The sequence below is a fragment of the Amblyomma mixtum genome, chromosome 8 (assembly GCF_055824585.1).
Source record: "Amblyomma mixtum isolate Tamu chromosome 8, ASM5582458v1, whole genome shotgun sequence".
Classification (NCBI taxonomy): domain Eukaryota; kingdom Metazoa; phylum Arthropoda; class Arachnida; order Ixodida; family Ixodidae; genus Amblyomma; species Amblyomma mixtum.
Window position 1 is genome coordinate 95,915,870 of NC_143019.1, and position 25,998 is coordinate 95,941,867.

Below are 25,998 nucleotides of genomic sequence, written 5' to 3' on the forward strand. Positions count from 1 at the left end.
TGACAGCAGCTGGCAAAGGACAAGGTTAACTGCAGATCAACTGGGGAAGCATTATCCTGCGCTGATTTTGACGGCAGGTTCACAAGACAAACAAAATCAACTCGAGGAGCGGGGTGCACATCATGCGACTGAATGTCAATGGCCAGTGGAAATGGCACCAGCACTGTGGAATGCACATGCAGAAAACGAGACGCATTTTGTTGTCAACTTTGAGTAGCAGTCTACTGCACTTTTAAAGAGCAAAGCTCTCAAGTATGGCAACACTGGCACTTTTTGTTTTACTGGGGTGAGGGTCGTCGTGAGGGTTGAAGTCCATATTTCTTTTCCATCCACTGTGTTAATTGCGAGCTATGTTTACCTAATAGGGGCTGGGCATCTAACATCACAGTTATTTCTTTGCAGCAGTTAAAACAATACAGCATACATTTTATAACATGCTTAACGAATTTTTGGGAGCAGCATGCTTTTACCCTTCTACTATTTGTTGCTACTGAATCAGTTTGGCGTTGACAAAAGATCTGTAATAAGGAGTAATTACTCATTGACATCCACTCGAGCACAGCCAAATGGCTACAAAGGAAAGCTATACAGCTTTCACAGAAACTTCGTAGTTAAAGAAAGATTCGTCCTGGTCCGGTGTTCGAACTCAGAACCACCACTTCACTGGAGCAGTCGCTCTACCAATTTGTCCAACCTGGACGGCAAGCTTATGGTAGGGCGAGAGCGAAGTGATCAATAACTCGAGTGGGAACTGTGTTGGTCCAATGTTTAAAACATTGGACAAACTCAGTTCCCGCTTCATGTTACCTCTAAAACATTGGACAAACTGAGTTCCCGCTTCATGTTACAATACTGAGTGAAATTTTGGTCTATACACCAGAAATACCGGTAAAGCATCATGATAGAACACAATGTTTTTAAAGGGATAAAGGAATATGTTCGCCCTTTCAGAGGGCACATATGCATAAGAGGCAACATGTGTGAAATAGTCACTGCACCTGAAGCAGTGTAAACTCCATTATGTTAACAGCAGCAGTCAAAAGCTTCATGAGCGACTATTTCATACAGATCATGCAATTACATTCATGTAATTCAGGATCAGATTCATGTGATTGTACAGGGAGGTACTGTTGCTAAGTGCACGTAGAGCTCTGCATGCATTTCTAAACCCGGCTGTGAGCCTATGTCTACGAAATGTTTCTAAATAGGCAGGTAAGGTATGCATCACTGGAAAACAATACCTACCACAAACAGCTGAGGAGAGATAGCACAGCCAAAAGCTGGAAGCACGAATGGCCCAGTAGATACTGGCAGCTGGCAACTGCAAATAAATATGTCAGAGCAACTGTTGTCAGTGGCCGTAACAATGTCATGAATGACAAGAGAAGAAATTGTCTACTGCTTCATAAATTAGAATAAGGTATTAACATAGGAACACAAAAAGCAATGAGATGGCCCATGACAAAAGAAATGAACAGATTGTATGTGATGCACCGATATACATTTTTTCAGTAGATTTACATGACTGTCACAACCGCATAGAAAGATGAGCAGGCTGGAATACCACTATTTTTATGCATGATGAAAAGAGCGTAACTATTCGAATATAGCATGCACAGGATTTAATTATTACTACTAGGGTGCTTTGCAGCAGCACCGAAGGTATTTTTAAATTGAACGTAGCGACCAGTAGACCCGTCTGCTTTGCACAAATGACGAGAGGATGGAAAAAGCATGCATTCATTAGCAAGAAGCACGATATATCACATCACAGCATGAAACGAAAATTGGTATTGCATTTAACAAATCTGCACAGAAATAAAAACTGCCTAGTGGCAATGCAAGTAAGAGCAAAGGAAAAAAAATACCGAAGAAAACTGGTGAGTGTGGTGCAGGGAGGTCTGTGGGTAGGGTCTCGTGCCTGGGAATAGTTCCGAGCGCGGAGAATCGCCGGCAGCACAGCTGGTGGCAGTCAACCAAGAATAAATAAGAGAAAGTGAAAATCAATAACAAACCATCACCGATATAGCGAACGACTTGAAAGCGGGCCGCACAAACGAGGGATATAGCAAAAAGCTATAAGTGCGCAGTTCCATCCCAAACAGTTCTCAAAATCTGAAGGCGAGGAAGCATCGACACCTACACCTCAGGGCAGACGCAAGAACGATCTAACTTTGACATAATACTGTGTCAAATTCTGTTCCATGGGGAAGCACAGATAAAAATTTACAAATGACTAGGCAAGGGATATGTCCCAGCCTTTTACACGCGATCATTGTCCCCGGAAAAATTGTATGACAAATATTAAGGCGTAAGCACTAATCCGACGAGTACACACACTGAGCACTGTCTGTTGGCAGTTGGCCTAGCGCGAGTGCTCTGTCGCGCGGCACTGCCGCTCATCGTCATCTTCTAAGTAGCACAAATCAATCCGACAGGCACCAGCCGCGAGGCAACTCGACCGTTGTCAGTTCCCTTGTCTGTCCGCAGCTGGCCTAGCAAGAGCGCTCTCTAACGTGGCACTGCACGCTCATCATCCTCTCCTACGTAGCACAAATCTATGCTATTGGAATGTAGTAAACATTGTCTGTTGTTTTTCGCAGCGCTAGCAAGCGACCGCATAACTCTGTTGTGATAACTGGTGGCATTTTTATTTACCGCGGCACCCGAGTACTAAACGCAGATAGAGACTATGGAGCAACAGTTGCCATGCGGCCTATACGCCCGTTCTTTTCTGGTAAAGGCCGATTCACACGACGGTCCGTTCGCCCGCTGCCGCGGCCGACAGCGCGCGTCTCAATGTGGTGACGCCTGAATACGTAGTGCGCGGGCCGCGGGCGAACGGGCCGTCGTGTGAATCGGCCTTAACGCATTATAGCTGAGGCAACCGCACGCAGACTGCCTGCACTGCCATCCCTATATAGGCGCACACTAATAACGCGTGCGAATAGAGATCAGAAGTAAAGAAACGTACACGGGACTCACCGTTCAGACGGCTCATCAAGGCTTAGCAAAACCGCACATTCTTCTTCGTTGCCTCTCCAGATGACAAGAAGTCGTAGCGCTACCTTTCTTCACGGCTTTACCCGTTCAAAATCGCCAGTGTTGACAGGGCGTAATTCTCGTCGTTGGTTTCCAAAACACACTTGTGTTCTTCATACACGTCCACCGCACGAGCACTCAAACAATGCTACGAAAACCCAAATAACACAAAATGTGACGACGGCTGCAGTTTTGCTTCGTTGAAAAAACCTACAAATGCGCTTTTTTTATTACTAATATTTGAATTGTGTTCGCAACAAAAACAAATTATATTTTTTCATTTTATTTCTTTATTAAATGCGAATACCAAAGCGCTTTTAGATACTTTTGCTGACATGTCGTTTGTAGAAGCTGCGATCCTGTGATCCCATCCCCGGGTGTCCTAGCTGACGACGGCGCAGATGACGCTGTTGACGGAATGCAATTTCGATTGACGGCAGCGAAAATCCCTTAAATGCGACAAAAAAGGCAAAGAAACGCACCGTATCGCAAACTGGTCCATATCAAGGATATGTTCGACGCGTGCGGTAGGACAAACAGCAGCTGCGATGCATTACTCTACGCGACACTGGCATGCTCGACGGAGATCTACATGAAACAGAGCCTAAATGTGACCCGTACAAGCGGATTACTGTGATATCAACTGCGTTACGGAACTACGACGATACTTACTTCACACTTTAGCTTATATGCAACAGCGGCCCGCACTCTCCGCATCCTGTTCGAGTATACTTTCACTAGCAAGAGCCCACATGCATGGAAGCCGACAGAAGCAATTCTGTCTTTTCGAGTTCAGATTGTTCCGAGAAATACGAGCAGCTTACTTTAGCGCGTACTCGAATTCAAGTTCTCAGCCTGTGTGTCACGTACGGTGACGATGGCGTCGAGGACGAGCTTAAGAATCGCCTTAACGTGGCCGCAACGCAGCCGGTATCCCAAGCATTCGTGCGCTAATTGTTGTTCACCTGTACTGCGAACGTGCGCTCAGTCGCAGGCCAGCCGCTAGCTGCTCGATTTGCCAGCCTTGCAAGTACAATTCGCAAGTTTCTGAGCCAATCTGTGAGCGAGCCGAGCTTTCAGCAATGACGCTGCTCGCGAGGGCGACGAGCTTCGGCCTGCTCCCTGGCCGAGCTTTCAGCAATGACGCTGCTCGCGAGCGCGCCGCGCGACGAGCTTCGGCCTGCTCCCTGGCTGCCGTATTCGTAGCTAAGCCTAGGAGGTTTCACTTCGATGCCAGAGCTGAGAGCGCTTCGAAACTGGCTAGCGCTGAGGTGCTACTCTTTGCATTGTAAGTACGTTTTATTGTGAACTATGTCTCGTAGTGAAATAAAGATATGCTCGGGTCCACCCGAACTGTGATGATGGCGTCGAGGACGAGCTTAAGAATCGCCGCAACGCAGCCGATATTCCATGCATACATGTGTGTTAAATTTGTTCACCTGTGCTGCAAACGTGGGCATAAAGGCTCGCTCAATCGCAGGCCAGTCGCTGCTCGATTTTCCAGCTTTGCGTGCGCGATTCGCAAGCTACGGAGCGAATCATTGAGCGAGCCGAGCTTTCGGCAACGACGCCGCCCGCGGTCGCGCCGGGCGACGAACTGTGCGCTGCTCGCTGGCTGCCCTTGTCGTCGCTAAACCTAGCCGATTTCACATAGATGCTGTAGCTGAATGCGCTTCGAAACTGGCCAGCACTTAGGTGCTACCCTGGGCACCGTTTTACTCTGAACCCCGCGTCATAGGGAAATAAATATCTGCTCGGTTTCCGCGACCCCTTCAGGAGCGGAGCTATAGCAGAGGCCAGGCGAACTCCAGAGCAGCAGCAAAGCGGCTATGGGAGGAAATTTGTATGGCTGTTATCGCTTCTACCAACAACTCGACATTGGCTAATGATACTCTATACCAGAGCTTTGGTCGTGAACAAACAATACCAGTGCATTTTTCTGACGCCGGCAGCCGGCATCCAGGCTGGCAGGCCGGCCCCGAGAAGCTAGCGCGCCCTTACGATTGTATGGCCGTGGTGCACATCAAAACCGCCACGATATTCTCCTCTTCGCTCAGGTTGTAGCAGCACACTGCTAATAACGAGGAACCAGACCACTTTAAAAGACCGAGCGCGAGGGCGCAGGAGCCTGGGCCAAAGCGCGTGACTGACGTCATTCCCGAGACCTCATTTCACGTGAGAATCAAACGAGCAGGCGACCCGCAGGTCACCCTTGTAGGTTTGAGGAACGGTGTCGTGGAGCTGCCGCCTGGTCGCAAGCAACTGCTGGTCGCATGCCCTTTGCTATTTGCAAGTGTGAATGGGCATTCAATGCCCGTTTGCAGTAGCGAGTCCCTTAGTTCACGTAGTTCACGTATACGTATGTATACGTAGTTCACGTATACATATATAGTAAGTGCTTCCGCGAAAATACAGTTAAACGCAAGTTTGAAGGAATGCACGGCGATCGCTCTTAGCAAAATGAACAACGCGTCCTCGCTGTAGATTATTCTTTGCGGCATAAGAAAATAATACGAGTTGCTTGCTACGATGAGCAATGATATCTATTGTGCAGCCTATGGAGCCGCATGAACGTTATCATTTGTTTGTTAATTCCTTTGGCGGAGGAGTAAAACAAGCACTGAACTCCCTTGGGGTATGCAGGAGTGGAAATGCCATTTTACTCTTTTGTCAAGAGGAGTGAACAGGACCTTTCACTCTTTCTCGTTTGTAGAGAGAGTAGATTGAGACCTGCAGGAGTAGCGAGGCTCTTTTATTCTTAATGCAGGAGTAGCAGTTCTTAGAGTGTACGGAGCGGCAATTCAACTGAATGTCGTTTAGACCCGCCATGATTATGACCTGATGAATGAGGGAGCAACTGCCTCTTTCAGAGCTGGACGTCAGAGCTGGAATTGCGGAAGAACTAATTTCGAGGGTGAGGACGAAACTCGACGCGAAACTCGCCGCCGCTGCATTTCAACATCTGTGGTACAGATAGCTACACGAGTGGCACTGCCAGGATCACTGGTGGCAGGCGGGCCTTGGGATGCGCCGCGACGCGGCATGGAGTGACTAGCAGCACAATTTAGGAAAGATGCAGACATCGCCGCCAGGACAGATGACTGAGAAGGCACAGATTGGCCTGCGTTAAGTTGAGATAAACCCTTGGTAAAACTGCGCTATATTCGCTGGACCAGCACAGAACGAGCCTGTCCAACTGTGGACACTATCGAAGCAGTAACAGGTAACTCTAGATCTCCAACAGAAGATTGTGCGCGACTGGCACATGAATTATTCGTCCGGTCGGTCCAGAAGTGCATAAGCATTTGCCCTCGAGCATCGCTTCACTTGAATTATATCTAACAGGCTCTGTTCGTCTGCTTGTTTCGAACAGTTGACATGATCAGCTGAGTGGTTGCAGCTGCAGAGGCAACACTGGGGCTGATCAGAGGCGCAGTTGTCAGCCGAATGACCTTCTCCTCGAAGACGCCAGCGGGTCGCGGTTTCACACGCTTTACGACTGTGGCCGAACGGTCAGCAACTGGTGCATATTATAGAACGGGGCTGCAGAGGGTCCACAAGGTACACTATAGGGCAGACCTTCAGTTCAAAACGACAGGAGGAGCCAGTAAAAGTTATGACTGATTCTGTCACTACACGGAAGCTATTTAATTCTCTACTGTACCGGTAGACAGAAAGAACACCTACACCTGTCGTATACCGCAAGTATGGAAAGAAAAAAATTGGCGGTGCTTAGCTTTGATTAAGCCTGGCAGATTGCGAAAGCGAGCGCAGCGCTTCTAACGTAAGGAACGCGGCGCACCGCGTCTAAAGAAGGAACGCAGTACGCCTCGTCTACCGGTCACACGTGTTTACCGGCCGCCGCTGCGCGCGGTACTTTCCCCGCTGCTCTTCAATCTCGCCATGATGCACCTGCCGGCCCAGCTGAGTGGTGTCGCCGGCGTGCAGCACGCCCTGTACGCCGATGACATCACTCTGTGGGCCACGCAGGGCAGTACAGGAGACATTGAAACCAGCCTGCAAACAGCGGCAACGATAGTAGACCGCTACGCCCGCCGCTGCGGTCTTCAATGTTCCCCTCAAAAATCGGAATTTGTGCACCTCGGCCCCTCACAGAAGTGCACAACTAAAATATCTCTCTCTCTCTTGAGAGTGGTCCCATACGCGAAAGTGATGAGATACGGGTGCTCGGACTCTACATCCACAAACACAGGCGTCCAGACACTACATTGGCCAAACTCCGTAAGGTGGGGGACCAGGTGGGCCGCATGGTCCGCCGGGTTTCCAACAAACGCGGAGGGTTACTAAGTAATGATGCCTTGCGGCTGGCAAACGCCTTCGTAACTAGTCGAATACTCTATTCGACTCCTTATCTCCACCTACGGAAACAATAGGAGGACGCCCTTGAGGTCGTCCTTCGCAAAATTGTTAACGTGCCCTTGACCTCCCCATCACTACTTCAAACAGCCGGCTTATGGCTCTTGGGGTGGTGAATACTTTCCGGGAGCTCCGGGAGGCGCACCTTACAAACCAGTACACGCGCTTGTCGCTAACGGAGTCGGGTCGCCGCCTTCTTGCTCGACTCCATATCCAACACACCCCTCCAATGGAAGTCAGGTTTCGCATCCCGGAACTGTGGAGACGTGCCCTCCACGTGCGGCCTCTTCCAGCAAACATGTCACATGAAGACCATAATGGTCGGCGCCTGGCACGAGCGGAAGCGCTAGCCCGATATTATGGCAACAAAACAGGTGTATACTACGTGGACGCCTCCGGCCCTCACCACGAGGGATGGTACACGGCCGCGGTAGTTCACAACAGCAACACAGTTAACGGCCTAACTGTCAGAGCCCGCAGTGCAACACAAGCAGAAGAGGTCGCGATTGCTCTCGCGGCCTCACATTCCAATTCAAAATACATAATCACCGACTCACTAGGGGCCTGTCGGAACGTCGAACAAGGATGCACTCCCTTCCTAGCCTATCGAATATACCAAAATTGCAAACGAGATACGGACCCCGCACACCGTTACCTCATATGGGTCCCTGCTCATCAGGGGTTGGCAGGAAACGAGGCAGCAGACGCAGCCGCGCGCGCGCTCTCTCACCGGGCTGTTTTCTCCTCCCCATCCGATCAGGAACCCGATTTTAATCCGGTATATACATTCAAAGATATTACAACATATTATCAAAATTGTCATCGCCTTTACCCTAGCCCATGTAAAGGCCTGAAGAAGGCGGATGAGCGGCTCCTTCTCCGCCTTCTCACCAATACATTGATGTGCCCGGCTGCGCTAAAACATTTTGACCCCTCCTTTAGCGGCAGCTGCCCACACTGTAGTGCAGTGTCTTCTGACACCTATCACATGGTGTGGGCCTGCCCCTCCAACCCCGCTATTCCCCCCATCCCGAACCCAACCCGGGAGGACTGGGAGGCGACCCTGCTCGGCTGCCACGACTTACAGGCCCAACAAGCCTTAGTCGGGCGCGCCCGGGCAGCGGCAACCGCCACTGGGGTCCCATACTAGGGACCTCCACCTAGTGTTTGTAAGGATCGGTCCCTTACGGGCTGATCCAAACATACCTCCTGTTCATTTGTAATAAATGTTTTCACCACCACCACCACGACTCGACTTGGTAGCCCATCTCTCACCCTGGTATGACGTTACGCTACGCCGTCAGTAGGCATGGCGTGACGTCAGAGGTCATTTTAATTGTCACGCGTGGCTACCGGCCGCCGCTACGCGAAAGGCCGTTCATGAGCGCAGGATTGCTTTCGCAATAAAAAGTTCGGACGAGAACCGGCGTATTCAGCATGGTGGTAGTGGTGAAAAAATTTTAAAGAAATAGTTCAGTAGGTTGTAGCGGCGGTATGAGCTCTCAGTCCGGAACCCCATTGGCGTAGGCTGCTGTCCGGGCTCTTTCGATGAGTTGCTTTTGACTCTCTTATTCTGAGCTGGTCAGAGCTGCCTCCCACCGCTCCTGCGTTGGCTGGTTATTAACAGTGATCGCCTGATTTCGTTGGCAGGCCCATACCATATGGTACAGGTCTGCCTTCTCCCCGCAGAATTTCCATTGTGTGTCAAATGAATCCGGGTCTATTGCGTGCAGTCTTCGTGGATTGTTGTAAGTGTGGGTCTGTAGCTTTCGGAGGTGGTGTTGCTCCCCTTTGTCTAGTGTCTTAGCCGGCGAAGGGTAGACGCGACGGGATAATCTCTAGTGCTGAAGTCTGTCATTGCAAGTTAGTAGTGGGGTAGGAGGTTCTACGCCATCCGCCCTGGGTGCTCGGTGGAGAAATGCTCTGGCTGAGGCATGTTCGCTCTCGTTCCCTGGGATGCCCTTGTGACCTGGTACCCATATTAAGTGTTTGTGTGTGGGTTGGTAGCCACGGGTGTAGCTATCTTGCAGGATCTAAGCTTCTAGCGGTGTGACCCTGCCCCTGAGGTAATTGCGATACGCTGTCTGTGAATCTGTCAGAATGTATTCTGAGCTAGTGTGTTGCAGCTATAATAATCGCCACTTCGTCCGCAGCCAGTATATCCTTTCTAACTAGTACTAGTCCGTCAACTGTTGTATTTTGGCGCACTACCGCGACGGCCGTCATTCCCATCTCGAGACCGGCAGCATCGAAATAGAACACGTCCTCGCCCCCGCCGTAGTGTCTTTTCATGGCTTCGGTTCGTGCTTGTCGTCTTGAATGGTCAAAAATGTGGGTGCATATTCCTGGTTAGTGGAGCTGCCTCTAGTTGTCCTCTCCATGAGCTGTGATGTCGGTTTTGGTGTCTAGCTGTCGGGGGCAATTGATGTTTAAACCACTCAAGACTTGTCGGCCAGTCCGAGTTGGGGAGAGCCGTACCACCTCCGCCGCAAGGTGTGCCTCTATCAGCTCAGCCTACAAGAAGGCCGTGGGATCGACGGACCGGCTCTTACGACTGGGTGTATTCAGCATGGTATGGCCGACGCGTTTTGATGGAGCCTAATGAAAAAAAATGAAAATTATATTTGAGAAAAGGAAATTAGGCAGTAACTGTCTCGAACTCGCTCCTCGCGCATGAGCAGCTGGGGCTCACCGGGGCTCCACGAAATCGCTCACCCCTAGCGTAGTGTTGTTCCCACAAGATGCGATTTGCAGCCTTCGAGCTGCGGCCGTGTATCTGTATTTTTCAGAAAGCGTCCGTTCCGGCGGACGCGGTTGTTGCGACGCGCGTCTTTACTCTCTTTTACTCTGTCCTCTTATCTTTCAACTCTCTTCTATCTGCACGTGGCAGCGGTGGTGGCTCGGCTTGAGCCAGTAGGCAGGCCCGTGCACTTTCCTTTTCATCGTTCTCTCAGTCGCAACCAACCAACCAAGATGCGACAAGCGAAAGAGACGCGCGTAGCAACGCGCGTCGACAACAGTTGCGTCCGACGAAGCGACGACAGCTTTCGTACCGTATATATAGTATATGTAGCCTGCGGCAAGAAGCCCTCGCCACACTCGGCATGAGAGCCTAGACTTCGACCCAGAATGCAAGGAAAATTGCACTGGTGTGGCGAACAAAAAAATTGACTGTGCCTTAGCTGAGGTTAAGCCTGGATATCTCGGTGGTGGTGGTGGAAAACATTTAATTACACATGCACTACTGGAGGTATTGCATGAGCTGACCCAGAGGGGGCCAGCCCTTACAAATACTAGTTGGAGGTCCCTAGTTCGGGACCCAAGTGGCGTCGGCCGCCGCCAGGGCTCGTGCGGCCAAGGCCCGTTGGGCCTGCAGGTCAGAGCAGCCGAGCAGGGTCGCCTCCCAGTCCTCCCGGGTTGGGTTGGGGTGAGGGGGGATAGCAGGGTTGGAGGGGTAGGCCCACACCATGTGGTAAATGTCCGAAGACTTCTCCGCACAGTGCGGACAGCTGCCCGAGAAAGAAGGGTCGAAGTGCCTGAGAGCTGCCGGGCACAGCAAAGTATTGGTATACAGGCGAAGCAAAAGCCGCTCCTCCGCCTTTGAGAGACCTTTACACGGGCGGGGATAAAGACCATGGCCAGATTGATAATGTAAAACAATGTCTTTAAAGGAGTAAGCGGGAGTGAATCGAAGTTTCTGATCGTCGGGGTCGGAGGGGAATGTCCGGTGAGAGAGCGCGTGGGCGGCGGCGTCAGCTGCCTCATTTCCCTCAAGGCCCATGTGAGCAGGAGCCCAAACGATACGCCGGTGCGCGGGGTCCCCGGTGTAGACGCTGTTTTGGAGAATGCGGTAGGCTAGATATGGTACCCAGCCCTGCTCGATGTTCCGACATGCCCCTCGCGAGTCGGCAATAATTGTTTTTGTATTGGAATGAGATGCAGCCAACGCAATGGCGACCTCCTCCGCGTGTGTTATATCACGGGCTCGGAAAGTAAGGCCGTTCACTGTTTTGGATTGGTGGACGACTGCGGCCGTGGACCATCCCCCATGGTGGGGGCCGGAGGCATCCCCGTAGAATACGCCGGGTTTCGATCCATAGTGGCGGGCCAGGGCTTCCGCCCGGCCAGGCGCCGGCCATTATGGTCTTCACGGTTCATGTTCGCGGGAAGAGGGCGCACGTGGAGGGCGCATCTCCACTGGGATGGAATACGTACGCGCTCTTCCATAAGAGTGGTGTGTTGGATGTGCAGTCGGGCAAGCAGGCGGCGACCCGACGATGTCTTTGAGAGACGTGTGTATTGGTTGGTCAAGTGGGCTTCCCGGAGCTCCCGAAATGTGTTCACCATGCCCAGCTCCAGGAGGCGCTTGTTGGAGGTGTTCACGGGGAGGCCCAGAGCCCGCTTAATAATTTTGCGGAGGATGACTTCGAGTGAATCCTCGTCTTGCTTCCGCAGGTGGAGATATGGAGTCGAATATAGAATTCGACTGGTTACAAATCCACGCGCCAGCCTCAAGGCGTTCTTACATCGTAACCCCCCACGCTTGTTAGAAACCCGGCCGACCAAGCGGCCTACCTGGTCCCCCACCTGACGGAGTTTGGCCAATGTTGTTTCTGACCGTCTATTTTGATGTATGAAGAGCCCCAGTACCCGGACTTCGATATTTTCAGGAATTGGACTTGTCTCAAGAGACAATGAAATTTTGGCTGTGCACTTTGGTGAGGGGCGTATGTGCACAAATTCAGACTTTTGGGTGGAGCATTGGAGGCCGCAGCGGCGAGCATAACAGTCCACTATGGTCGCCGCCTCCTGCAGGTTGGCCTCAATGTCTTCAAGGAAACCCTGTGTGGCCCACAGGGTGATGTCATCGGCGTACAGCGCATGCTGCACACCGGCGACAGCGCCCAGCTGGGCCGGTAGGCGCATCATAGCCAAATTGAACAACAGGGGAGACAGCACCGCGCCCTGGGGTGTAGATTCGCCGCTAGGGGGCCAACGGGAGCGGATGCCTGCAACGTCGGCTCCGGCAAACGGTACGTGCTTCTCCTATCGAATCTCTCCTACGGCCACTAATCTGCTCGTAAACCGACATAACTGCCTAAGGAGGACAGGAAAGCCGCCCATTACGGGCAAAATCCGACCTATTCTGAGAGAAGAACAATTATCGGACCGAGACGCCAAGCCGCACAGCTAGGCCGCACTAGGATTCCTCCCCTCCGCCGACTCCGTCGGCGACGGCAGCCGTTGTCATGGCTGATGTTCCGCGGTGATGGTGCGGCCGCACCATCACCGCGGAAGAGCAAAACTCAAGCGACTGGACACCGGTGCTGTATAAAGCCTACGCCTCCCGACCAGCCAGTTCGCCGAAACCTTACCGCTCCGACAACGCTACCTCAGACGCAGCTCACCCGAACGCCAACAACGCGTCGCGCCACGCAGCAGCCGTAACTGGCAGCGGCAAGACGCCGGCCCGTCTACCACCTGCGACTAAGGAGGCTCGCCTCGCAGTACAGCGGAGCAAGCAGCTGCCACCACTCCCACCGAACGCTATTCGAGTAGTCGTTAGCCCGCGAGGTGAACTACGACTCCTAGATGTCCCAGCACCCCGGCTCTTGAAGACAGTGCAGACGCAGCTCGATATCATTCCACCGGACGACTTCTGCCTGCGCGTCCACCCGACCAATAATACTTTCACCATGGCAACCACACATTTCCCAACAGTCGAGACTCTCAAGACGCTGACCTCTCTCACCATCGGAGGCAAAACATATCCCTGTGCGGCATACGTAGCACCACCACCGGGGGCTACCAGAGGAGTCATCACGAACGCGTATGACGACGAGACGCCGACGCAACTGTACCACGACCTGGTGAAAAGAAATCCTGAATACACCATTCTAGCAGCGCGACGCATGGGCAAGACACACTCCATCCTGATCACCTTCGACGAAACCACAGTCCCTCACTCCATCAAATACATGGGAGCCATCCACCGCTGCACCCCATACCGTGGCAGTCCGGATGCCTGTACAAACTGCAGACAGCCGGGTCACCGCCACGACGTATGCCCGAGTCCCAAGACAAATATCTGCCCCCGTTGTGGAACGCAACACTCCCAAGAAGACACACTTTGCACGCCCAAGTGCATTCTGTGCGAGGGCCTACACCTGACAGGCACGGGATCCTGCAAGGGACGCAACATCCACCAGCCACGGAAACAGCCAAACCACCGACAAACGCAGCAGCACGACTTGGTCCTATCCAGAGAAAATTTTCCCCATTTGTCATCCGAACTCCCACAGCCCAACCAAAACAAACCAGCTTGGTCAGTGCCGTTGCAACAAGTCTGGGACACCTCCGCCCCTTCACACAGGCACACGACATCCTTGCCTGCACAACCCAGTCTACAACAAGCCCTGGAAAAATCTCAGGAGGAGGCAGCAGCGGCTAAAGCAGAAGCTACAGCAGCCCGAGCAGAAGCCGCCGCCTTGCGTCAACACATCGCCAAGCTGGAAGCCCAGATAAGTGCTCTTGCCGCTGGTTCTACCCTTCCACCTGCTCCCGCTCCTACCACATCCCAAACTCCTCCTCCCAACCCGCCTACCGCCGATACCTCGTCCTCCCACTCCAAGCCTAATTCCTCTCCTGATTTGCTAGCAATGGAGGCTGACACTGATCCCTTTACTAATTCACCTCCGTGCACAACGCCCTCTCCCTCCACACCCATGTCACTAAACAACATACCAACCCTGCTTGAATCATTTGCAGCTCGCTTTGAGGCAAAACTGCAGGACGCTTTAACTCGCATCAACGAGGAATACACACCCATCAAAGACGCAGTAATCCGCATAACACAAGACAACGGTATTCTTAACCACCGATTCGATGTGCTAACTCAAGGATTCTCTGAACGCTGTAACGATCTTGAGTGCCGACTCCCAAAGCGTGACCCCACACCAAACAGACGCAAGAAGCCCAAAGCACCGGAGGAACAGGCCAACCCTATCCCTACCATAGTTCAGGGCTCCCAACCCCCCGTTACAGCTCCCTCCTCTATAGATTGTCATGATGGCAGTTCCACTCCGTAATCTTACACTCTGGCAGTGGAACTGCCGGGGATTTGGTCACAAGCGTCACGTAATCCACCAACTGCTGTCCTGCGCTACAGGACCCGACATCCTTGCCCTACAGGAACCCTCAAACCCACTCACCCTACCCGGCTATGCTCCTGTTCTGCCCATATCCCCCACACCCCCTCGGGTAGCATTTCTGGTTCGTCGTTCACTCACCACCATCTCCCATTCCATAGTGATTGAAGACATTGATCACCTTCTTATTGAGCTTGTGCCGCAACACACTCGAGCGAACAGTGTCTTCATCCTAAATGTATATAGCCGCCCTAAGTGCCTTCAAGGTAACTTCGAGCGCCTCTTTACCCTCGCGAAGCGCATAGCCAACAAGTGCCCCTTACTCGTCGTGGGAGACTTTAACGCCCCACATACAGCCTGGGGTTACCCACACGACACACCGAAAGGACGTCGGGTATGGTTAGCCGCGCAACAAGCCGGTCTCTCCCTTCTCACAGACCCCACCTCTCCTACACGCACGGGAAACAGTGTCTGTAAAGACACTACGCCAGACCTTACGTTCGCACATCGCCTCCCTCACGCCACATGGTGCAACACACAAGAGAATCTTGGTAGCGACCATTTCATTATCGAGATTCTCTTACACATTCAACTACATCGTAGGCCTCCCAGAGGCTCCACTCTTACAAAGTGGGACTCTTTCCGCTCATGTAGAACAGCACGCACTTTCGTTCCCATCACGGACATCACCGCATGGACCGAGCAGCTAAAAAGCGATGTCCGATCCGTAACTTGTACTCTACCCGAAGACTGCCCAAGCGACACAATTGACTCCCGCCTCCTACATTTATGGGAGGCTAAAACAGGCCTAGAGCGCCGCTGGCAAAGGCAGCGATGGAATCGGACACTTAAGCGTCGCCTCGCCCGCCTTAACAAAGAGATAGAAACACACGCAGCGAATCTTTCACGTCAGAACTGGGAATCTATCTGCAACAAGCTTGATGGCAATATGAGTGTGCCTCAGACCTGGAACCTTTTTCGGCACTTAATAGACTCCACTCACTCTAAGACTACCCAGAGACACGCCCTCACCAAACTCATACATACTTCAGATATACCTCCACCAGACCTCCTCCAAGACCTTCAAAATCAATACTTCCCCACATACCCTCCTGCACACCACCCTGATTATGCAGGCCCCCCTAACGACCAGCTTGACCAACCCATTACAGAAGCAGAGGTCCAGGCTGAACTCCAGACGCTTAACACGTCCTCAGCCCCCGGCCCAGACGGGGTACATAACAAGGCTCTCAGGAATCTCGACGCACAATCCATTGCTGCACTTACAGCATACTTTAACGAGTGCTGGCGACTGGGCACCCTCCCACCACAATGGAAAGAGGCGAGGGTCATTTTCATACCCAAACCTGGCAAACCTCTGCTTACTTCTAACCTCAGACCCATCTCCCTCACATCTTCTGTTGGCAAACTCATGGAGCATGTACTCCAGCGCAGGCTTTGCCAATACCTAGAAAGCAACAATCTCATGCCCGCTAGCATGTTTGGATTTCGACCAGGGCTTTCCACACAGAACGTCTTTTTGCAGCTAAAACATCACATTCTCGACTCACAGACCTCCGACACTAAAGCTATCCTAGGGGTGGATCTCACTAAGGCATTTGATAACGTTACACACTCAGCTATCCTAGAAAACCTTACGACCCTGGGAGTCGGCGCCAGGATGTACAACTACATCCGAGACTTCCTCAGCCACCGCACAGCCACGCTTACCTTCGGCGATCACAGCCTACCAGGGATCACGGTGGGAGCACGAGGTACGCCCCAGGGAGCCGTGCTCTCCCTATTTTATTCAACATAGCACTTCTTCACCTACCATAACAGCTAGCTCAAATTCCCGACATCCATTTCAGCCTCTACGCCGACGACATCACTGTCTGGGCAAACCATGGCAGCGGTGCCGAAATAGAAGAACACCTACAATTGGCACTAACCACCATCGACGCATATGTACGGGAGCGTGGCCTGACCTGCTCCCCTTCAAAATCGGAGCTTTTCCTCTACCGGCCCAAGCAACACGATTCAGTCAATGCACCCATCTCCCTCGCTATAGGTACCCATCCCATCCCACTAGTACACAAAATCCGCGTGCTAGGACTTGTTCTCCACTCCCACGGTGCGCACGGAGAAGTCATAAAGACACTTCAAACACACGCTCAACACACCACTCGACTGATTCGCCGCATAGCGAACCGCAGGGCTGGCCTACGCGAGCGAAACACGACTCGCCTCACCCAGGCTTGCATCATAAGCCGCACAACATATGCCCTTCCATACTTACCCCTCAAACAGAAGGAGAGAGACCGGGTTAATGCGCTCCTACGTAGTTGCACGAGAACGGCTCTACGTCTTCCCCCCAGCACATCCAACGACCGACTCCTCAAACTCGGTGTACACAACACCTTTGAGGAGCTGAAAGAAGCTACCTTTATGGCACAACTATCCCGTCTATCCAGCTCAGAGGCTGGTCGTACTTTATTGTCCCAGTTGAGCCTGACCCCAATTACAGAGCCTACCGAGGGGGCCCCCCTTTCTGCTACCCTCCGCTCTAACCTCAACGTACCCCCATCCCCAAGAACATGCACCCTGAGCGAGACAGGGAACGCAAAGTAGCAAGGGCTCGGGTCCTTCACAAACAGTATAGCGAGGACCATGAGGTGGTTTACGTGGACGCAGCGGAATATACGACAGGCTCCCGTATGGCCCTGGCGGTAGCCGACAATAATGCAAAGCTTCTAACCTCCAGCTCAATCATTACCAATTCGACCACAGAGGCAGAAGAGGCAGCCATCGCGCTTGCTCTCATTTCTACATCTGCCACAAAAATTATCACCGATTCCAAATCTGCAATTTTAAATTATGCGAAGGGCTACGTATCCAGCGCCGCTGCTCGTTTACTACGTTTCTGGCAGCCCCGGCGCCTCATCACCCTCATCTGGACGCCAGCACATTCTGGCCTCCCTGGCAACGAGGAGGCTCATTCCCTAGCCCGAGGTCTCACATTCCGGGCAGGAGTCGAGCCCCCTCTACGAGCCTCGGAGCGCCTGCTCTCCTTCCGTGATATTCTCTCGTACTACCGAGACAAACGAAGGGAATGCGCACCCCCAGCTCCATCCCTCACCATACCGCAGGCTGCACATTGGCGACAACCACAAACCCGAACTGCTCCATACCCAATACTGCTGCATGCCCGATACCCAGACCAATTCCCGTCATCATGCAAACTTTGCGGCAAACCAGGAGACTTCTTACACACCCTCCTCACATGCCTCACCTTCCCTCATCCCCCATCACCAACCGCGGCGGAGTCTTACTGGGAGTCTCTTCTGACCAGCTCGTCCGCTCAAGACCAGCGCCGGATCAACTCCAGCGCTCACAGAAGGATTGCGCTCCAGGGGCTATCCTTCGCGTTGTAAGGGTGCCTCCTCCTCACATTGAGGAGGCATCAAGTGCCATGTAGGGGGCCTCGCCCCCACGATTTACATCATTGGCAATAAAAGTTTCCACCACCACCACCCTGGGGTGTACCCCTGGTTCCTAAATGAAAAGGGCCATGTTCTTTATCCTGGATTCGAATGTAAGATTGTCTGTCGGCTAAAAATGGCCGAATGTATTGAAAGGCGTCTTTGCCGCAGTTAGATTGAGAGAGGTGGGTCAGAATGATCTCGTGGGTAACGTTGTCGAATGCACCCTTCAAATCCAAGGCGAGTACGACCTTGTCATTGTGAGGGCATTCGACGGGGCCGAGGACATCCCGATTTAGTTATAGCAGGACATCCTCTGCAGATCTCGAAGCGAAAAGCTGCGGCGATGCGCGTGGTTTAGCTTTAGGTTACACTTACGGTTACACATAAGGTAACCCGCCGCAGTGGCTCAGTGGTTATGGCGCTCGGCTGCTGGCCCGAAAGACGCGGGTTCGATCCCGGCCGCGGCGGCCGAATTTCGATGAAGGCGAAATTCTAGAGGCCCGTGTACTGTGCGATGTCAGTGCACGTTAAAGAACCCCAGGTGGCCGCAATTTCCGGAGCCCTTCAATACGGCGCCTCTCATAGCCTTAGTTGCTTCGGGACGTTAGACCCCAATAAACCAACCAAACCAATAAACTTAAGGTATAGCTTTCTGGCTTTTGTGTTGTGTTTGTTGCGACTGAAGGAAGGATGAAAAGTGCACGGGGCCGCCAACTGGTTCCAGCCGAGCCACCATCGCTGTCGCGTGTAGATAGAGGAGACTTAAAAGATCAGATGTAAGAGTAAAAGAAAAGAAAAGACGCGCGTCGCAGCAACAACCGAAATTGAGTCTATAGAACATTTTTTCCTCTCCTGCCGGCGGCTCGCTGCTCTCCGTAGAATTTGCTTGGAGATCCCCCTCGCTCGGCTTGGGCTTCCTCTATCTATTCCGATTCTCTTATCCTTCGGGGCAAGCGCCAAGGGATATGCCCTGAAACCAGTGTTCGATTCTATTCACAATTATATAATTTCATCTGGTAGATTCCTCTGCTAGAATGTGAATTCACAACTTTTCTTTCTCCGTATTGTTTGTATTGTACAAATTCTAGCTCTGTGTCCCAAATTTTAGATTTAATTATACTCCATTCCCTGTACATGAGTGCGTTTGTATCCGCTATGCACCCTGGCCAATCCCCCGCCGTGGGTATGTGCCATTCAGCCCGAGGACATCATCATCATCATCATCAACCGCGTCCACTGAAGCGGACGCTGGCATTTTCCGAAACGTATTCTCTTATCTATGCAAAGTTTGTACGGAGCCGGAGGAGGAGTCGCGCGTGTAGTGAATACGGTGCTGTCTTAGAAGGTTGCTTTAGAGACAATGTGGTGTGCATTCCTCTCGGGTGTACACCAACACATGAGAGACAGGCATTTGCTTTCCTTAAAAGCAATTTTCATTTCATTTCATTTTCCTTAAGGCCCTTACGGCGCAGTTCGGGTATCCACCGAGATATCAGAGAGGCAGACGTCCTTTCCTTTCCTTAAAACTAATTTTCTTTTCATTTCCCGTCCCTTACGGCACGGTGTGTCCACCGGTATGTGAGTGTTTCCTGGCGCGCTGTTTGTATTTCATTTATTTATTTTTTTGTTATTTTATTTCTGTCATGTGTTTTTTATTTTTGTTTGTATCAGCTGCGGCGACGGCGGCCACCTGCGCCGTGCGTGACGTCACTCGATTTCGCGCATGCGCAGAAGTGGCAAATCTGGGCTCCGGCTCACGGAAAGCGCGGTGTTGACTAGCCTAGTGAAGCTTCTCGCTTCAAAATCTAAGGAAAATTGCTCTGGTATGCCCCAACCCGCCGCGGGGGCTGAGTGGTCAAGGCGCTCGTCTACCGAGCTGGTGTACGCAGGTTCGAACCAACTCGACCGCGGCGGTTGCGTTTCGATGGAGCCGGAACGCAAAAGGCGCCTGTGTGGTATGCGATGTCCGTTCACGTATAAGATCCCCAGGTGGCCCAAATTATTATTGCGAATGCATTACTAAGCTATGTCGGCAGCTTTCTGTTGGTTGGTTTATGGGGTTTAAGGTCCCAAAGCGACTGAGGCTATGAGAGACGCCGTAGTGGAAGGCTCCGGAAATTTCGACCACCTGGGGTTCTTTAACGTGCACTGACATCGCACAGTACACGGGCCTCGAATTTCTCCTCCAAAGAAATTCAACCGCCGCGGCCGGGATCGAACCCGCGTCTTTCGGGTCAGCAGCCGAGCACCATAGCCACTGAGCCACCGCGGCGGCAGCTTTCTGTCATTAAAACCGTATCCGCAGCGATTGTGGGAAACTATAAAGATATATCGTTTAAAAAGTGGTTATACTCAAAGGATGATGATGTGGGGATTGCGGGCAAATATTTGGTGCTGATCAGATCATTAGTTAACTCATTAGAGGCAGAAATTGGCCGAAAGTGGGAACGGTCGGCCCGGGAGTGGTGCGAAATTTGAATCACCGGAAGTGCAGTACCACGTGACACACCCTGTGATGTTCCACGTCATCAGCCATGTGACCGAAAGGTGGGCGGAGCGAACGCGCGGTGCGAAATTTGAATGTCCGAAATAAATACCGATCTGAAACGATGGGTGCTTTAGAGTTAATCAAAATCTAATCAATAATTAACAAATTATAGAATCACCAGTAGTTAATGAAGACGTATTAAGGAGTATTAGAGTAAACTGATGTGAATTAATTTTAAATTAAGGTTTCGTTTGGTTCATGGGGTTTAAAGTCCCAAAGCGACTAAGGCTATGAGAGACGCCGTAGTGGAGGGCTCCGGAAATTTCGACCACCTGGGGTTCTTTAACGTGCACTGACATCGCACAGTACACGGGCCTCTAGAATTTCTCCTCCAAAGAAATTCCAAAGAAATTCTAGCCGCCGCGGCCGGAATCGAACCCGCGACTTTCGGGTCAGCAGCCGAGCACCATAACCGCTGAGCCACCGCGGCGGCGGATTAATGTGGTTACAATGTGACTTAAAGGTACATTGCAATGAATAAAAGTGAATTGCAGTAAATAAATTGTGAACTATTGCGAATTACGTGTGAAGTAAATGAATCAATTCCAAGGCGTCCAAGATTTAGCATTACGTTCTTGGGACCACTACGGCACCTCTTTCTTCTTTCACTGCAACCTTCCTCCCTCCTCTTACAGAGTGGTTCAGGGGTCCACCGAGATATTTTAGACAGATACTGCATTATTTCCTTTACTCAAAAATCAGTTTACCAATTTACTGGCATGATCACTGGCTAGAGCCGAGAGAGAGAGAGAGAGAGAAACACTTTATTGCCATAGATTGGAGGGATTTAGGGCAGGTGGGCTTGGTGTGGCCCCCAGGTGGAGGCGACTTCCTGGGCCCACGAAATGAGTGCCAGTTGGATGCTCTTGTCTGGCCTTTTGAGGAGTTGGTTCCATCCTTCTTCGGAGGGAGCTGGCAGTAATTTTCGAGGGGACGGATTTCCCGCGCAACCCCAGAGGATGTGTGCCTGGGTGGCGATTTCTCCCTGGTAACAATTTTGGCAGACGGGGTCATATTCCCCGTCTGTGATGAGTGAAAGTCTAGAATGGCTAAGAATGGAGTGCGTCTGCAACCTGCGGAGCAAGCTGGCTTCCGCTCGATTCAAGTCGGGGTGTGGAGGCGGGAACTGGCGTCTCATCTCTCTGTAGAAGTTGGTAATTTCGGCAAAGGTCTGGGGAGCCTCGGCAAGAGCGTCTGGGTCCGTGGGGCCGGTCGCCCGGTTGGTTAGTCCTGGGGCTAGTCGGTCGACCCCTTCATTTCCAGAGTTTCCCGCGTGGGCTGGTACCCAGACCAGGTTGATCTTATGGTCGAGAGTGCAGCCGCGAAGCCGAGCCCGACTCCCTGCCGCGTGCAGATAGAAAAGTTGAAAGAAGTGTGAGAGCAAAGACTGAAAGAAGAGACGCGAGTCGCAAAACAGCGCTGGCTGAAGCAACGACGCCGGTTTTAAGAACACGTGCCTTAGTTTCCCCACCTCTCCTCCCCCCCCCGAAATATTTGTTGTTGTTGTTGTTGTTACTGGGAGAAGGAAGAAAAGGAAATTGCACGGGCCTGCCAATTGGCTGGAGCCGAGCCACCACCGCTGCCTCGTGTAGATAGAGGAGAGTTACAAGGTCAGAAGAAAGAGAAAAAGGAAAGAAAAGACGCGCGTCGCAGCAACGACCGCGTCCGCCGAAGCGGACGCTGCTGAAAAATCAGATAAGCGTCGAAGCCGCGATCGCTCCTCCCCGCTCCCGAAATATTTCCTGACATGCAATCGCATTTATATTAGGACTGGGGCAGTCACAAGATTTTTGTTCCGTTTTATAAGGATTTTTCATCGCCGTTCCTGAAAAATATGTTCAAGAAATCGTAATTGTTTTCTCCATAATACTGCCTATTCCAAGATATGAATTTAATAAAACATTGAGTCGACTATAGAAGGGCAGTGTGCCCAAAAGTGAGGCAGTTTCCTTTCTTGCTCTGCAAATAATCTTTCACAAACTCCCTTCATACCCAATACGTATTTGTGTGCCAGATATGACGTTGTCCTTGAGCAGGAGCATACACATTTGTGCTCTTGTTAACATTTTATGTCGGCATGGACTTGTCTTTCTATTGAACTGGGCAGCAATCTGTGCTGGCCTGCAATATGCTGGTGTAAAAAAAATTTTCGCTTTTTAAAAGCAGCTAACCGATCCCTTGGCGAATTCAGCGATATATCTTTTACATCTCAGTAAGAATACGAGGTGAAATATAAAAAACAAAAAAAAATTGGCTGGGGTTTAGCTAAGGCCAAGCCTGGATATCTCGAAGCAAAAAGCTGCGGTGATGCTTATGGTTTAGCTTATGGTTATGCTTTATGGTTTAGCCTATCGATATGCTTACGGTTTAGCTTATGGTTATGATTTATAAGCAGTAGTAGCAAGATGATCAGCTATAAACACTGCGATCGTTTTAAGCATGAAATGCTTTTAGCTCCCGTTGTCGGCAGTGTGGTGACGTCACGCCGAGACCGAGAGCCAACCTCCGGGCACTGAATTCCATTCATCCGGGCAGTGAATTCGACACATCCGGGAGGGTTTAACGAGAGAGAGAGAGAAAACTTTATTGTACAAGGAATTCGGGGCACGCCCCAGGGTCCCCGCACGACCCCACTGCACTCAAGTGTTTATGTTCCTAAGGTCCATAACACTGGCAGCCCTGCCCGTGGTGATGGTCTGCACGGCCGGGTCCTCCGAGTGCAACAGGGTCTCCCAGTCCTCCCAGGTCTTGAGGTTCTCTAGGTGCCGCGGGGGAGGGTCCGCCGGGCAGAGGGAAAGGATGTGGAGGGAAGAGGCGAAGGGTTCTGGGCATAGGGCTCATGCCGGAGTGGGGAAGGAGGGATAATAGTGGGCTAGGATAAGGGGTGAGGGAAGAGAGTGTGTCTGTAGTCTGCGCCAGAGCGTTGCTTGTTTGTTATCTAGGGAGGGGTGGGGCGGAGGGCAGAGCTCTGCGTGAGGCTCTGTAGGCCTGCGTCAGCTCGCTGAATGAGTGCATGCGCTCCTTCGTGAATCCCCGATCCGAGGGCACCTGAGCCCGGTTTAAAGAACCTCGGGCTAAATGGTTGGCGGCCTCATTTCCGGCATTCCCGGAGTGCGCGGGCACCCATATCAGCTTCACTTGGCGGGGCGGGGATGCATCGGGAGAGTCCAGTATGCCAAAAGGAGGAACATGGAATCGGCCTCGAGCAAAATTTAGAATCGCAGTTTTAGAATCACTTAAAATGTACCGGGCTTCAGTGCGGGTGATAGTAAGAGCTCAAACGAGAGCATCCGGGCAAAGTACAACATTTAACAAGACTCTCTAAGCCCTCCTACAGGACCGGCATACAAGCGCCGGTAGCTTCGCCCGGAAGGAGTGGTGGCGTTCCTCCCTTCCTGTATGGTGCGGTTCGGGTGTCCACCTAGATGGCAGAGAATTACTGCTCCAGTTCCTTTCCTCAAAAAGCGTCGCGTTCAAAGGGCAATGCATCGCGCCGAACGGGTGGTGGCGTTGCGTGGACTGCCTGGCAGCGCTACAACACGCCGTTGTTTTCCACTCCTAAAGGCGAAACTTTAGCGTTTTGATTAGCAGTTAATTATATATTGTCATTAATCAGTAATTAGTATCTGATTAGTAATTATTCATTAGTTCGTCATCAATTATGTCTGACGTAAACCAGTGGCGACGTCACCAGTGTCGCATAGGAGAAGTGGTGCGGAAAACGTTTTCGCCTCTACGCACTTTAGACAGTTTCGAACGCACTGCATATACATTATTGTCAGGCTCATCCATAGATAACAAACAAGCAACACTCTGGCCCAGACTACAGACACACTCTCTCCACTCACCCCTTACCCTAGCACACTATCATCCCTCCTTCCCCAATCCGGCATGCACCCTATGCCCACAACCCTTTGCCTCTTCCCTCCACATACTTTCCCTCTGCCCGTCGGACCCTCCCCCGCGGGACCTAGAGAAACTCAAGACCAAGACCTACTGAACTACAGACCTGCACATTTGGCACTCGTCGAGACGCATGTTCTAGTTCATGCCTTTTGCCGCTAGGATAGAAACACTACGGGCAGCGTGGCGCTAATGGCCTCCTCCATCATTTTATTTCAACAAGACAGTTTTGTCGTTTGTCCACGTAATCATTAATATCCATTTAGCTATGATAGGCACGGTGGTGCTGACGAAAAGAAAGCGGATAAAAAGAAAGACGTTTTTTGTACATATAAAGAGCGAGAGAGAGAGAGAGAAAACTTTATTTACAGAGGAATTCGGGGCACGCCCCAGGGTCCCCGCACGACCCCACTGCACTCAAGTGTTTATGTTCCGAAGGTCCATAACACTGGCAGCACGGCCGGTGGCGATGGTCTGCACGGCCGGGTCCTCCGAGCGCAGCAGGGTCTCCCAGTCCTCCCAGGTCTTGAGGTTCTCTAGGTCCCGCGGGGGAGGGTCCGCCGGGCAGAGGGAAAGGATGTGGAGGGAAGAAGCGAAGGGTTCTGGGCATAGAGTGCATGCCGGAGTGGGGAAGGAGGGGTGATAATGGGCTAGGGTAAGGGGTGAAGGGAGTGTGTGTGTCTGTAGTCTGCGCCAGAGTGTTGCGTGTTTGTTATCTAGGGAGGGGTGGGGCGGGGGGTAGAGCTGGCGTAAGGCTCTGTGCGCCTGGGTCAGCTCACTGAATGAGTGCATGCGCTCCTTCGTGAATCCCCGATCAGAGGCCACCTGAGCAAGAACCTCGGGCTAAAAGGTTGGCGGCCTCGTTTCCGGGATTCCCGGAGTGCGCGGGCACCCATATCAGCTCCACTTGGCGGGGCGGGGGGGCATCGGGCGAGTCCAGTATGCCAAAAGCAGCGAACAAAGTCGTTATTGTGGATATTTTTATCGATGATGTTAAGACAGCAGAAGAAGGCGAAACAAATGTATTAAATATCTTGCTCAAATTGGCAAACGATGAGAATGATGATGACAGCAGACGAACAGGTCAACCGAGCGCCCTGTAGTTCAGTAGGTCATGCTCAAGACCTGGGAGGACTGGAAGACCCTGCTGCGCTCGGACCCGGGAGGACCCGGCAGTGCAGACCATCACCACCGGCCGGGCTGCCAGTGTTATGGACCTTAGGAACATAAACACGTGAGTGCAGTGGGGTCGTGCGGGGACCCAGGGACGTGCCTCGAATTCCTTGTACAATAAAGTTTTTTCTCTCTCTCCCTCTCAGGCCTGCGTCTCGTCGTGTCCGCGTACGCTTCTGCATCGTCCTGTATTTCCATGCCGCCACCGTCACAGCTGCTCATGCCGAGCAATGGAGCCTGATAAAATGAGAGGTATGAAGCGTCTTGCGCAAAGCGATCGCTTTGCGAGTGATACACCACAGCAGAAGACTGCTCACTCCGG

General features: G+C 51.9%; 1 protein-coding gene across 1 annotated transcript; it reads left to right on the forward strand.

Annotated features, from left to right (window-relative positions):
- Positions 1–12,692: 12,692 nt before the first annotated feature.
- LOC149333629 (uncharacterized) lies at positions 12,693–14,805 on the forward strand (the record flags this gene model as incomplete). The annotated part of the gene is made up of 1 exon (XM_089557768.1): positions 12,693–14,805. A coding segment is annotated over one exon (1,815 nt), but the record flags the coding sequence as incomplete, so codon positions are not given.
- Between the last annotated feature and the right edge of the window lie 11,193 nt (positions 14,806–25,998).